Source organism: Solea solea, chromosome 20, assembly GCF_958295425.1.
Source record: "Solea solea chromosome 20, fSolSol10.1, whole genome shotgun sequence".
NCBI classification, from domain to species: domain Eukaryota; kingdom Metazoa; phylum Chordata; class Actinopteri; order Pleuronectiformes; family Soleidae; genus Solea; species Solea solea.
This window is the reverse complement of record NC_081153.1, coordinates 790,749-804,412: the sequence shown is the minus strand read 5'-3', so window position 1 is coordinate 804,412 and position 13,664 is coordinate 790,749. Positions and strand designations below refer to the sequence as shown.

The window sequence follows — 13,664 nt, the reverse complement described above, 5'->3', positions numbered from 1 at the left end:
ATATGTTAGTTATGGAGGTCTACTTACATATATTAACTTGTCTTCACGGTCACATATATGTTAGTTATGGAGGTCTACTTACATATATTAACTTGTTTTCACGGTCACATATATGTTAGTTATGGAGGTCTACTTACATATATTAACTTGTTTTCACGGTCACATATATGTTAGTTATGGAGGTCTACTTACATATATTAACTTGTCTTCATGGTCACATATATGTTAGTTATGGAGGTCTACTTACATATATTAACTTGTTTTCATGGTCACACATATATGTGAGTTATGGAGGTCTACTTACATATATTAACTTGTTTTCATGGTCACACATATATGTTAGTTATGGAGGTCTACTTACATATATTAACTTGTTTTCATGGTTAGGTATATGTTAGTTATGGAGGTCTACTTACATACAGTATATTAACTTGTTTTCATGGTCACATATATGTTAGTTATGGAGGTCTACTTACATATATTAACTTGTCTTCACGGTCACATATATGTTAGTTATGGAGGTCTACTTACATATATTAACTTGTCTTCACGGTCACATATATGTTAGTTATGGAGGTCTACTTACATATATTAACTTGTTTTCACGGTCACATATATGTTAGTTATGGAGGTCTACTTACATATATTAACTTGTTTTCACGGTCACATATATGTTAGTTATGGAGGTCTACTTACATATATTAACTTGTTTTCACGGTCACATATATGTTAGTTATGGAGGTCTACTTACATATATTAACTTGTTTTCACGGTCACATATATGTTAGTTATGGAGGTCTACTTACATATATTAACTTGTTTTCACGGTCACATATATGTTAGTTATGGAGGTCTACTTACATATATTAACTTGTTTTCACGGTCACATATATGTTAGTTATGGAGGTCTACTTACATATATTAACTTGTTTTCACGGTCACGTATATGTTAGTTATGGAGGTCTACTTACATATATTAACTTGTTTTCACGGTCACGTATATGTTAGTTATGGAGGTCTACTTACATATATTAACTTGTTTTCACGGTCACGTATATGTTAGTTATGGAGGTCTACTTACATATATTAACTTGTTTTCACGGTCACATATATGTTAGTTATGGAGGTCTACTTACATATATTAACTTGTTTTCACGGTCACGTATGTGTTAGTTATGGAGGTCTACTTACATATATTAACTTGTTTTCACGGTCACGTATATGTTAGTTATGGAGGTCTACTTACATATATTAACTTGTTTTCACGGTCACGTATGTGTTAGTTATGGAGGTCTACTTACATATATTAACTTGTTTTCACGGTCACGTATGTGTTAGTTATGGAGGTCTACTTACATATATTAACTTGTTTTCATGGTCACATATGTGTTAGTTATGGAGGTCTACTTACATATATTAACTTGTTTTCATGGTCACATATATGTTAGTTATGGAGGTCTACTTACATATATTAACTTGTTTTCATGGTCACATATATGTTAGTTATGGAGGTCTACTTACATATATTAACTTGTTTTCATGGTCACATATATGTTAGTTATGGAGGTCTACTTACATATATTAACTTGTTTTCATGGTCACATATGTGTTAGTTATGGAGGTCTACTTACATATATTAACTTGTTTTCATGGTCACATATATGTTAGTTATGGAGGTCTACTTACATATATTAACTTGTTTTCATGGTCACATATGTGTTAGTTATGGAGGTCTACTTACATATATTAACTTGTTTTCATGGTCACATATATGTTAGTTATGGAGGTCTACTTACATATATTAACTTGTTTTCATGGTCACATATATGTTAGTTATGGAGGTCTACTTACATATATTAACTTGTTTTCATGGTCACATATATATGTTAGTTATGGAGGTCTACTTACATATATTAACTTGTCTTCATGGTCACGTATATGTTAGTTATGGAGGTCTACTTACATATATTAACTTGTTTTCATGGTCACGTATATGTTAGTTATGGAGGTCTACTTACATATATTAACTTGTTTTCATGGTCACATATATGTGAGTTATGGAGGTCTACTTACATATATTAACTTGTTTTCATGGTCACATATATGTTAGTTATGGAGGTCTACTTACATATATTAACTTGTTTTCATGGTCACGTATATGTTAGTTATGGAGGTCTACTTACATATATTAACTTATCTTCATGGTCACATATATGTTAGTTATGGAGGTCTACTTACATATATTAACTTGTCTTCATGGTCACATATATGTTAGTTATGGAGGTCTACTTACATATATTAACTTATCTTCATGGTCACATATATGTTAGTTATGGAGGTCTACTTACATATATTAACTTGTCTTCATGGTCACGTATATGTTAGTTATGGAGGTCTACTTACATATATTAACTTGTTTTCATGGTCACATATGTGTTAGTTATGGAGGTCTACTTACATATATTAACTTGTTTTCATGGTCACATATATGTTAGTTATGGAGGTCTACTTACATATATTAACTTGTTTTCATGGTCACGTATATGTTAGTTATGGAGGTCTACTTACATATATTAACTTGTTTTCATGGTCACATATGTGTTAGTTATGGAGGTCTACTTACATATATTAACTTGTTTTCATGGTCACATATATGTTAGTTATGGAGGTCTACTTACATATATTAACTTGTTTTCATGGTCACATATATGTTAGTTATGGAGGTCTACTAACATATATTAACTTGTTTTCATGGTCACACATATATGTTAGTTATGGAGGTCTACTTACATATATTAACTTGTCTTCATGGTCACATATATGTTAGTTATGGAGGTCTACTTACATATATTAACTTGTTTTCATGGTCACACATATATGTGAGTTATGGAGGTCTACTTACATATATTAACTTGTTTTCATGGTCACACATATATGTTAGTTATGGAGGTCTACTTACATATATTAACTTGTTTTCATGGTCACATATATGTTAGTTATGGAGGTCTACTTACATATATTAACTTGTTTTCATGGTCACGTATATGTTAGTTATGGAGGTCTACTTACATATATTAACTTGTTTTCATGGTCACGTATATGTTAGTTATGGAGGTCTACTTACATATATTAACTTGTTTTCATGGTCACATATGTGTTAGTTATGGAGGTCTACTTACATATATTAACTTGTTTTCATGGTCACATATATGTTAGTTATGGAGGTCTACTTACATATATTAACTTGTTTTCATGGTCACGTATATGTTAGTTATGGAGGTCTACTTACATATATTAACTTGTTTTCATGGTCACATATGTGTTAGTTATGGAGGTCTACTTACATATATTAACTTGTTTTCATGGTCACATATATGTTAGTTATGGAGGTCTACTTACATATATTAACTTGTTTTCATGGTCACATATATGTTAGTTATGGAGGTCTACTAACATATATTAACTTGTTTTCATGGTCACACATATATGTTAGTTATGGAGGTCTACTTACATATATTAACTTGTCTTCATGGTCACATATATGTTAGTTATGGAGGTCTACTTACATATATTAACTTGTTTTCATGGTCACACATATATGTGAGTTATGGAGGTCTACTTACATATATTAACTTGTTTTCATGGTCACACATATATGTTAGTTATGGAGGTCTACTTACATATATTAACTTGTTTTCATGGTCACATATATGTTAGTTATGGAGGTCTACTTACATATATTAACTTGTTTTCATGGTCACGTATATGTTAGTTATGGAGGTCTACTTACATATATTAACTTGTTTTCATGGTCACGTATATGTTAGTTATGGAGGTCTACTTACATATATTAACTTGTTTTCATGGTCACATATGTGTTAGTTATGGAGGTCTACTTACATATATTAACTTGTTTTCATGGTCACATATATGTTAGTTATGGAGGTCTACTTACATATATTAACTTGTTTTCATGGTCACGTATATGTTAGTTATGGAGGTCTACTTACATATATTAACTTGTTTTCATGGTCACATATGTGTTAGTTATGGAGGTCTACTTACATATATTAACTTGTTTTCATGGTCACATATATGTTAGTTATGGAGGTCTACTTACATATATTAACTTGTTTTCATGGTCACATATATGTTAGTTATGGAGGTCTACTTACATATATTAACTTGTTTTCATGGTCACGTATATGTTAGTTATGGAGGTCTACTTACATATATTAACTTGTTTTCATGGTCACATATGTGTTAGTTATGGAGGTCTACTTACATATATTAACTTGTTTTCATGGTCACATATATGTTAGTTATGGAGGTCTACTTACATATATTAACTTGTTTTCATGGTCACATATATGTTAGTTATGGAGGTCTACTAACATATATTAACTTGTTTTCATGGTCACACATATATGTTAGTTATGGAGGTCTACTTACATATATTAACTTGTCTTCATGGTCACATATATGTTAGTTATGGAGGTCTACTTACATATATTAACTTGTTTTCATGGTCACACATATATGTGAGTTATGGAGGTCTACTTACATATATTAACTTGTTTTCATGGTCACACATATATGTTAGTTATGGAGGTCTACTTACATATATTAACTTGTTTTCATGGTCACATATATGTTAGTTATGGAGGTCTACTTACATATATTAACTTGTTTTCATGGTCACGTATATGTTAGTTATGGAGGTCTACTTACATATATTAACTTGTTTTCATGGTCACATATATGTTAGTTATGGAGGTCTACTTACATATATTAACTTGTTTTCATGGTCACACATATATGTTAGTTATGGAGGTCTACTTACATATATTAACTTGTTTTCATGGTCACACATATATGTGAGTTATGGAGGTCTACTTACATATATTAACTTGTTTTCATGGTCACACATATATGTTAGTTATGGAGGTCTACTTACATATATTAACTTGTTTTCATGGTCACATATATATGTTAGTTATGGAGGTCTACTTACATATATTAACTTGTTTTCATGGTCACGTATATGTTAGTCATGGAGGTCTACTTACATATATTAACTTGTTTTCATGGTCATGTATATGTTAGTTATGGAGGTCTACTTACATATATTAACTTGTTTTCATGGTCACATATATGTGAGTTATGGAGGTCTACTTACATATATTAACTTGTTTTCATGGTTAAAAACCTCCTAATCGCTGCAAACGAGCAGATCAAAATATCTCCTCACTGACGCTCTCGTCAGCCACGCTGTTTCAGACCAAAACCACACCCCCAGAACGTGGACTGTGTTGTGATTGGCCAGCCAACGAGAGCTTTCCCACTGTCCTGTGATTGGCCAGGTACCTGGAAGTGACGTAATTGATAGGCCGGCTCTCAGATACACAGCTCCCACGGTGGTGAGAGGAGTGGTGAGGTTTACTGATGACATCATCAACATACGGAAGTGCCGATCCGCTTCACAGAGCCCAGGAAAACAATACAACCCTGTTTTCTCAGCAGTGGCTGAACTGTTTGTTCTGAAACTTTAGGGTTTCATAAACGAGGTCATGACGCAGATACACATACAAACGCAGCGTTAATTGGAGCTTCCGGTCTATGTCGCCTTTAATCCACAACACCGGCAGAGTTATTGTCTCAAACAACAGAGAGAATCCGGTCATTTTTCAAAATAAAACATCGTTCAGAAACTGATAATAAATAAAACGGAAATAATGTAAGTTTTGTATTCTTTCTCTGCGGCCTGGTACCAGTTGACCCACGGACCGGTACCAGTCCTTTGTCCGGGGGTTGGGGACCACTGATGTAGACTATCAACATTAGTAATCATGATAATCATGACATAATAATAGCAATGATCCTAGACTCAAACTACACGAGAGCCATCTGTGCTAACAGAGAAAAACAAGATAGAGAATTGAAAATGAAATGGGACGGAGGATTAAGAGAATTGTGACACCTCTAGTCATCACAGAATTTACAAACAACACTTGTTTAGGATGCTGAATTCATATAACAAATACAGATTTACCATATTAATAATGTGCAGTGTGTTGTTCACACATAAGTGGGATTGTGGAGGAGCTGCTGTGTGTAGTGTAATCCCCATAAAAGCATCAGCGACGCTGAGTACTCACAGAACCACTCTGTTGTAGAGCCAGGATGTTACAATAAATATTCTACATCTTTCCATGACATCATAATATTTGGATTGTAAAATTTTTATTATGCACTTTTATAGATTTTAATTTTGAACCACACATCAGAAATATGTCGTTTATTCATGTTAAAAATATCAATTTGATTCAGAATTGATGATTGTGATGCAAATCTTTTGGTCTTACATCAAATGCAGTTATCATCAAATACTGCTGCATATGTGTTGAGAGCATACATAATACCAATGTTAAAGAAGCTGCACCTGCTTCAAAATAATAACAAGGTGACGTATCATTCTCTTACTGTGTGACAGCCGGGGCGAGAACAGAGAATCTGTTTTTCTCTTCATTTAAATTTGAACTTATTTTACTTTTTAAATAGTCTCTTTCAAGCCCTTTGTCATTTATGTGGTAATACATTTGTATACTTTTATCAAATGTTTAATTTCACTGTGCAATATTTGTTATTATTATTTCTTTTCTTTTCTGAGCCAGTGAAGCCGTTTGTTCTGTTGCACACTGTTCAGAAAGGTCACGGCCGATGTGTGAATAATTTAAGTTAAATGACATTTGTATTTCATTTTTTTATTTGTCAAAAACAAGTCAGAACACACATCACAGCTGCAGTGAACTAAGCTCAAATCCAGATGTTGGTGTGGAACTAACTAAGTTCTTCTGTCAGGTCTTTTTATTGTAACACAGACACAAAGTGAACATTATGAATGAATGATATTGCATCAGCATCAGCATCAGTCATGTCAGAGAGCCATTGACCTGTAACCTCTGCTTTCTTGTCCCTGTGATCAGGAACTTTCCCAGGATTCCTTTAGCTCCCAGTCCTCTGCGCCTCCTTCCAACCAGCCCATGACTTCCAGCAAGAGCAGTCAAGAAGACGGCCTGCAGGCTCGGCCCTCCAGTCTGCCAGTGAGTCCTCCGTCATCTTTGTTTAACATGAGGCTCAGCCCTGATGTAGCACGATGCAGGGATTCAAGAGGAGAAGAAAGTGTTGGGTTTTGTTTTGGCCATTTCATCTTTAATTCTTATCATCTTTGAGGCAATAAAGGCATTCATGTGATGGGTAGGTGTTGCTAACGCTGGACCTGTGGTACTCCAAGGCTTGTGTAGCTAATTTAGTTTTTTTAAACTGTGCTACTTGAACAGCTGTCAACTCGTAATCTAATCTAATTTATTCTCTTGGTTTTGGTACTGTGCCCAATTCTCCACATCCACGACTGGTTTTCCATTTAACGTCATAATTCCATCAACGATCTTTTTTTCTTCTATTCTTAGCTTTTGTTTCATGTTTTTAATTCACATGTTTTACTGTCAGAATTAAATTATTTAACATTTATAACAATTTAACAACAACCAGTCAATTGGAAACTAACTTTAAAAAGTAGAGCAGTCATGGAGAGTCATGTAGATACATGTGTTACTCTGAAGCGCCACTGAATCTGCACTGCTCACACTAACTGTTACTCTTACACGCCGGTGATTACAGAGGGGCGTGGCCCACATCAATTCAATTCAATTCAATTCAATGTTATTTGTATAGCGCCAAATCATAACAAACATGATCTCAGGTGTGTACATAGACAACATCAAGGAGAGCAGAGAAACACAACAGTTCACACAATGAGCAAACACTAGGCATCAGTGGAGAGAAAAAACTCCCTCTTAACAGAAGAAGAAATCTCTGACAGAACCAGACTCACACATGTGCAGCATCTGCCTCGACCGGTTGGGGTGAAAGGAAAATGGGGGACAGAGGAGAGGTGGGGGACAGAAAGGGGGGAGAGAAAGGACAAGAGGGAGATGAGGTGGAAAACTGGATCTGAATCCTGCAACCTGCAAGATGAGAATACAGAGAGAGAGAGGGAGGGAAGGAAGGAAGGAAAGACACAAACTAGGGAGAGAAAGAGACAAGGTTAATGACATATAAAAAGTCATATTCATACCCTGAGTGTGAGAGAGTGAATGTGCGTGCACCACAGATAAAAATCCCCCAGCAGTCTAGGTCTATAGCAGCAGAACTAAGAGATGGTCCAGGTTTCCCTGAACCAGCTCTAACTATAAGCTTTATCAAAAAGGAAAGTTTTAAGTCTAACTTTAAATACAGAGAGAGGCTCCGCCTCCCGAACTGTCATTGGAAGCTGGTTACACAGGAGAGGAGGAGCCTGGTAACTGAAGGCTCTGCCTCCCATTCTGCTCTTACAGACTCTGGGAACCACAAGTAAACCTGTATTTTGTGACCTAAGTGGTCTGTTAGGGTGATAAGGTAAGACTAGGTCTTTCAGGTATGAAGGGGCGTGACCATTAAGTGCTTTGTACGTGAGGAGGAGGATTTTAAATTGAATTCTAAACTGTGGGTGGAGCCAGTGTAGAGAAGCTAACACTGGAGTTATATGGTCTCTCTTTCTAGTTCCTGTCAGAACTCGTGCTGCAGCATTTTGAATGAACTGAAGGGTTCTAACAGACTTGTTGGAACATCCTGATAATAAGGAGTTACAGTAATCTAATCTAGATGTAACAAAAGCATAACTTTTGTTTGTAGTGAGGCTTTATCATTAACATGAACAAACTGGAATCTATCAGATAAGTATGATTTAAACCAGCAGAGGGCAGCACCTGTGATTCCAAGAGTCTGCTCCAATCTCTGCAATAATTATGACAAAATGTGTTGTTTCATTCAGAAGGAAGCAGACACACACAAGTCACACACCTTATTATTCATTGATTAGCGAGCACCAGCATTTATGAATGGCAAACTCACCCTCACACTCACACTCTCCATGCTCATGCAGAAACACTGTGACCCTGCACTGATGCAGAGTCACTCTTACTGCAGGTGTTATGGCACTAGAGTGAGAAATGAGCTCATTAATGAGTGACAATGAAAGTGGAGTCAGGTGTGTGTGTGTGTGTGTGTGTGTGTGTGTGTGTGTACATGTCTGGCATAAACAATGACCTCAGATTTGAACTGTGCTGAGGTCAGGGTTACCAGGGGTCACCGAGCCTGAGTTCCTGCCCGTGGGTGAGTCGTGGTCACAGGCACTGTGTTGGTGACCACGAGGTTAGACTGTCCACATGAATGCTGTGTGTGTGTGTGTTCAAACAGCATGATTGGTTTGTGTGAGGAGGGAAGGAGGGAGGAGGGAGGAGGGAGGGAGTAAGAGCAGCAGGGGATGCCCTCTACTCTACATACTGTTTTTATTTAGACTATTCTCACGAGCAGGCCAGAGCTATTTTTATATCCCTGCTCGTCTTGTTGGGGATTCCCTGTGTGGGCTGTGAGAGATGAATTAGGTGAAGTTGTAATGTTGCACATACACACACACACACACACACACACACACATAACTGTCTTATTTTTATAGGAACAGAAGTGGTTTGTGATGCACTTCTGCATAAGAGCTGCAGCTGACAGCACCTGAAACATCAGTGAAACATCACATGTGAGGTTCAGACAACATGAACTCAACCCGCTCTCTGTCATGACCAGGACCAGAAATTCAAATATGTGTCAAACATGACCGTAGTGCCGGTACTTACGATTGAAATATGCATCTGTAAGAGACAAATAATGTCGTAATAAGTCAAACTAAATTATATAAAAAAAGTTGTTTACTCACCTCGTCGTCTCCACACTTCACATGGGGAATGAAAAATACGTGCTACCCGTATGCTCGCTTTTATTTTGAATATGTGCTTCCGGAATGCTCGCTTTTATTTTGAAAGGCTTCAAATCAACTTCCGGTCCTGACAGTGCAGGTCTGCAGCCAGACTGTCTTGTTACAGACCACTGAGGACCAGGTCTTTGTGTTCACTAAGAAACAATGAAGCACATGTTGCTTTGTGCAGTGGTTCGGCAGCAGCAGCCACCTGAGCAGCACAGTGTTAACTGCTGATATTTCAGTTTTGTAGCACACCTGCTGTGAGTTACCGCTGTGCCGCACTGTGTGTGTGTGTGTGTGTGTGCGTGCATGTGTGCATGCGTGTGTGTCAGTGTTGTGATTGGTCAGTTGTCTTATCAGAGTCAGTTGGTCTGTGAGTGCACAGACTGTTGCACCAGGACAGAGGATACGGCTAAATGTGCAGGTTATGAAGCTATGTATGAATGAATGAATAAATGAATGTGAATGAATGTGTTTCAGCTAAAGTTTCTGACTTTTTACTGAAAATAGATAAAACGTGCACACAGGCTGTTGTGAAAGATACATTTAGCATTATAGAGAATATAGGATCAGGTGTAGGTATTGCTATATTATTGCAAATTGACCTGTCCAAGGATTTGAATCAGCAACCCTCGGGTTTCAAGCCCAATTCCTTTCCTCTTGGCCATAGGCTTCAGGAACAATACATTTTTTCATGATGGAACAATTTCATTTGATACAATTTAGGGATGCAACTAATGGTGATGTTTATAATCGATTCATCTGACAGTTATTTCCAGTGAATGAACTAATTGTTTGTTACGTAAGATATCAGAACATTTAGAAAACATGGAAATGTCTCGTTCAGTTTGAATGATTTACTTGTTATATGGAGCAAAGAAAGCAGAAAATATTCACAATTAAGAAGCTGACATATTAGAAAGCTTGTTTTAATTATTGACAAAACACTCAATTAAAATAAATCAATTAATAATTGATTAATTGAATAATCAGCACAGCTCTAATTAAATTATAATAAGAAACAAGCTGCACATTCAATAACACAAAAGAAAACACACACACACAAAATTCACATTTGTGAATATGCAGCGTTATGTGTTTTGGGAGGTTGCGTGCGTTTGACCCTGTCAGCCACCGTACTTTTTCTTTGTAGACCTCAAATAGGTTCAATTGTTGGCAGACACACACACACACACACACACACACACACACACACACACACACACACACACACACACACACACACACAGCAAAGTATGACACACTTCACAGAACAGTTTTTAATGAGGTTCACTTATTTTCATCAGCCACTTAAATCTGTTATTTTCCACCATGTGTGTGTGTGTGTGTGTGTGTGTGTGTGTGTGTGGTGCACACATCACCACCAGCACATACATGCGTCTCAGTCCTCTTTGCAGCTATTCCAGTCACATTCATTTCAAACTGGGTCAGGGACCAGCTGAGGTCTGGCTGAAGCACAGCTACCTGCTTCTTACCTGAGGTCAAGCTTTAACATATGATGACCAATGGCATCATCAGATCAGCAGAGGGCGCTGCTGTGCAGGGGAGGATTATACAGTGTGTTCCCTAACATATGAAGTAGGCAGAACCATTTAACATGGACTGGTGCATTCTGAACCCATACTGGCTTTTTCTAGGAAGACTTAGCAAGGAGGCTTGGTGTGGAGCTTTTGAAAATGTGGCATTCTGAGGCTTTTTGTACGACCATTATGGCGATTCATGAAGTAAGGGCAGGTAACTGACAATGGGCAAGTTACCACAGATGCACAACTCTGTGTTACATGCACCGAAATGACAATTGTTGGCCGAAATCAAAAAAACTTTCCTTTTCTGTGGCTCCTCCCTCGCCTCTGTTATGGCTCCTCCCTCTTCCACTTAGTGGCTCTTCCCTCTCCTGTGTTATGGCCCCTCTCTCTTCTGTGTTATGGCCCCTCCCTCTTCTGTGTTGTGGCTCCTCCCTCTCCTGCGCTGCGACTCCTCCCTCTCCTGCGCTGTGGCTCCTCCCTCTTCCACTTAGTGGCTCTTCCCTCTCTCTTCTGTGTTGTGTCTCCTCCCTCTCTCTTCTGTGTTGTGTCTCCTCCCTCTCCTGCGCTGTGGCTCCTCCCTCTCCTGTGCTGTGGCTCCTCCCTCTCCTGTGCAGTAGCGATGAAGTGCAGAGGATAAAACATGTTGACAGACTCTTAAGAGTGCACGTTTCAGTGTGGTCTCAACCTCTTTTTGTAGAAGACGCTTCAGTGCTGAAATGAAGGGAATAACAGTCTTTAGTTCACTGCTCAAAAAGAGAGAACGTTCTCTGGTGTGAAGTGAATGTTCAGTGAAAGCTTCAACTTTGTGACGGATTCTTGAACATTCTTGTGAAGAATCTGCTGATACTGAGAGGAATTCATGTGGCCCTCAGCTTTAACAAGGTTTCCAGTCCCTGTGCTAGCCACACAGCCCCATAACATGATGGACCCTCCACCAAATTTCACAGTAGGCAACAAGTTCTTCTCATGGAATTCAGTGTGTTTTTTTCACCATGCATACCTCCTCTTGTTCTGACCAAATAACTCTATCTTAGTCTCATCTGACCACAGTATTTTTATCCAAAATGCTTCTGGCTTGTCCAGATGTGCTTTTGCATACCTCATGCGACTCTTCTTGTGACAAACACACAGGAAGGGTTTTGCCCCTCACCCTTCCAATGAGCTGTTCCTGGTTCAAAGTACGCTGGATTGTGGAAAGATGAACAACTACACCATCAGTAGCCAGATGTTCTTGTAGTTCTCTGGAGGTGGTCTGGGGCTTGTCTGTGACCATTCTAACCATCCTTCTCCTGTGCCTTTCCTGTATTTGTTTTGGCCGACCACATCTTTCCTTCACAAGGTCTGTTCTTGTGGCCTTCCATTTCTAACTGTGGAGACAGACAGTCCAAACCTTCTTGATCATTTCTTGTACCCTTCTCCTAATTCATGATGATGAATTATCTTAGTTTTTAGGTCCGTGGAGAGTTGTGTAGATGCCCCATGTTGCCACACTCTAAAAAAGAACCGAGGACAAGCACAGCCAGCAATGACCTCTGTTAAACAGACTTTTTCATGATTGGTTCCACCTGTCTTTGTAACTGAAGGTCTCACGAGCTAATCAAAGCAATTTGGTGCTGCAACCTGTCAGATATGAATCCCTACAGGTCTTGAAATTAATGTGATTAAAAGGGTGATTCAAATGTTATCATAATTAAACTATGGAATGCTTCTCTTATAAAGTTAGAGCAAATATCATGAAATCTTAGAGGGGTGCCCAAACTTTTGCATACCACTGTATATTTATTTGCTAATTACATGGTAAAAATGTTCATGTCTGAGACCAACAATGCAATAGGATGAAAAGATGACGGCTCAGCCTCATCGTCTATGAATACTCTTTATACAGTTAAATTCCAAAACCATCACGGCCAGCGGCCTTGCCGGTAGGGAATGATTTTATAGAATCCAAATTCTCTCGAGTGGTGATGTCAGACTTTAAAACCTCTCAAGCAGCATCATTCAATCTAGGGAGCCTCAGACGCCACAGCCATTCAGAGACAACTCTGCGTAATATTCCCTTAAACGATCCTTTATACACTTAGGATCAACAACCAGTTCCCCAGATTTCAATTTCATTTTGTGTATGGCTCTACTAGCTTGTTAGCCTGCTAACTGTCGGGCCAGTCATTTAACTGGAAATGGTTCTGTCTGATCTTAAACAGTTGGTCACGTACCTGGACGGATAGGATGGTATTATATTCATATTTTAGTTTAAGGATATTTTG

At 37.7% G+C, this 13,664-nt stretch overlaps 1 protein-coding gene across 3 annotated transcripts in view; it reads left to right on the top strand.

Annotated features, from left to right (window-relative positions):
- The window catches only part of LOC131447243 (AT-rich interactive domain-containing protein 1A-like), an 85,534-nt gene that overhangs the window by 39,470 nt on the left and 32,400 nt on the right, over positions 1 to 13,664 (top strand). For all 3 annotated transcript variants that reach the window (XR_009234012.1, XM_058618875.1, XM_058618874.1), the window contains exon 4: positions 6,987 to 7,103. Coding sequence is in view for 2 of the 3 variants with exons in the window: in XM_058618875.1 (XP_058474858.1) it covers positions 6,987 to 7,103 (117 nt within the window). In the remaining variant the exon portion in view is untranslated. The remainder of the gene's footprint in view (positions 1 to 6,986; positions 7,104 to 13,664) is intronic.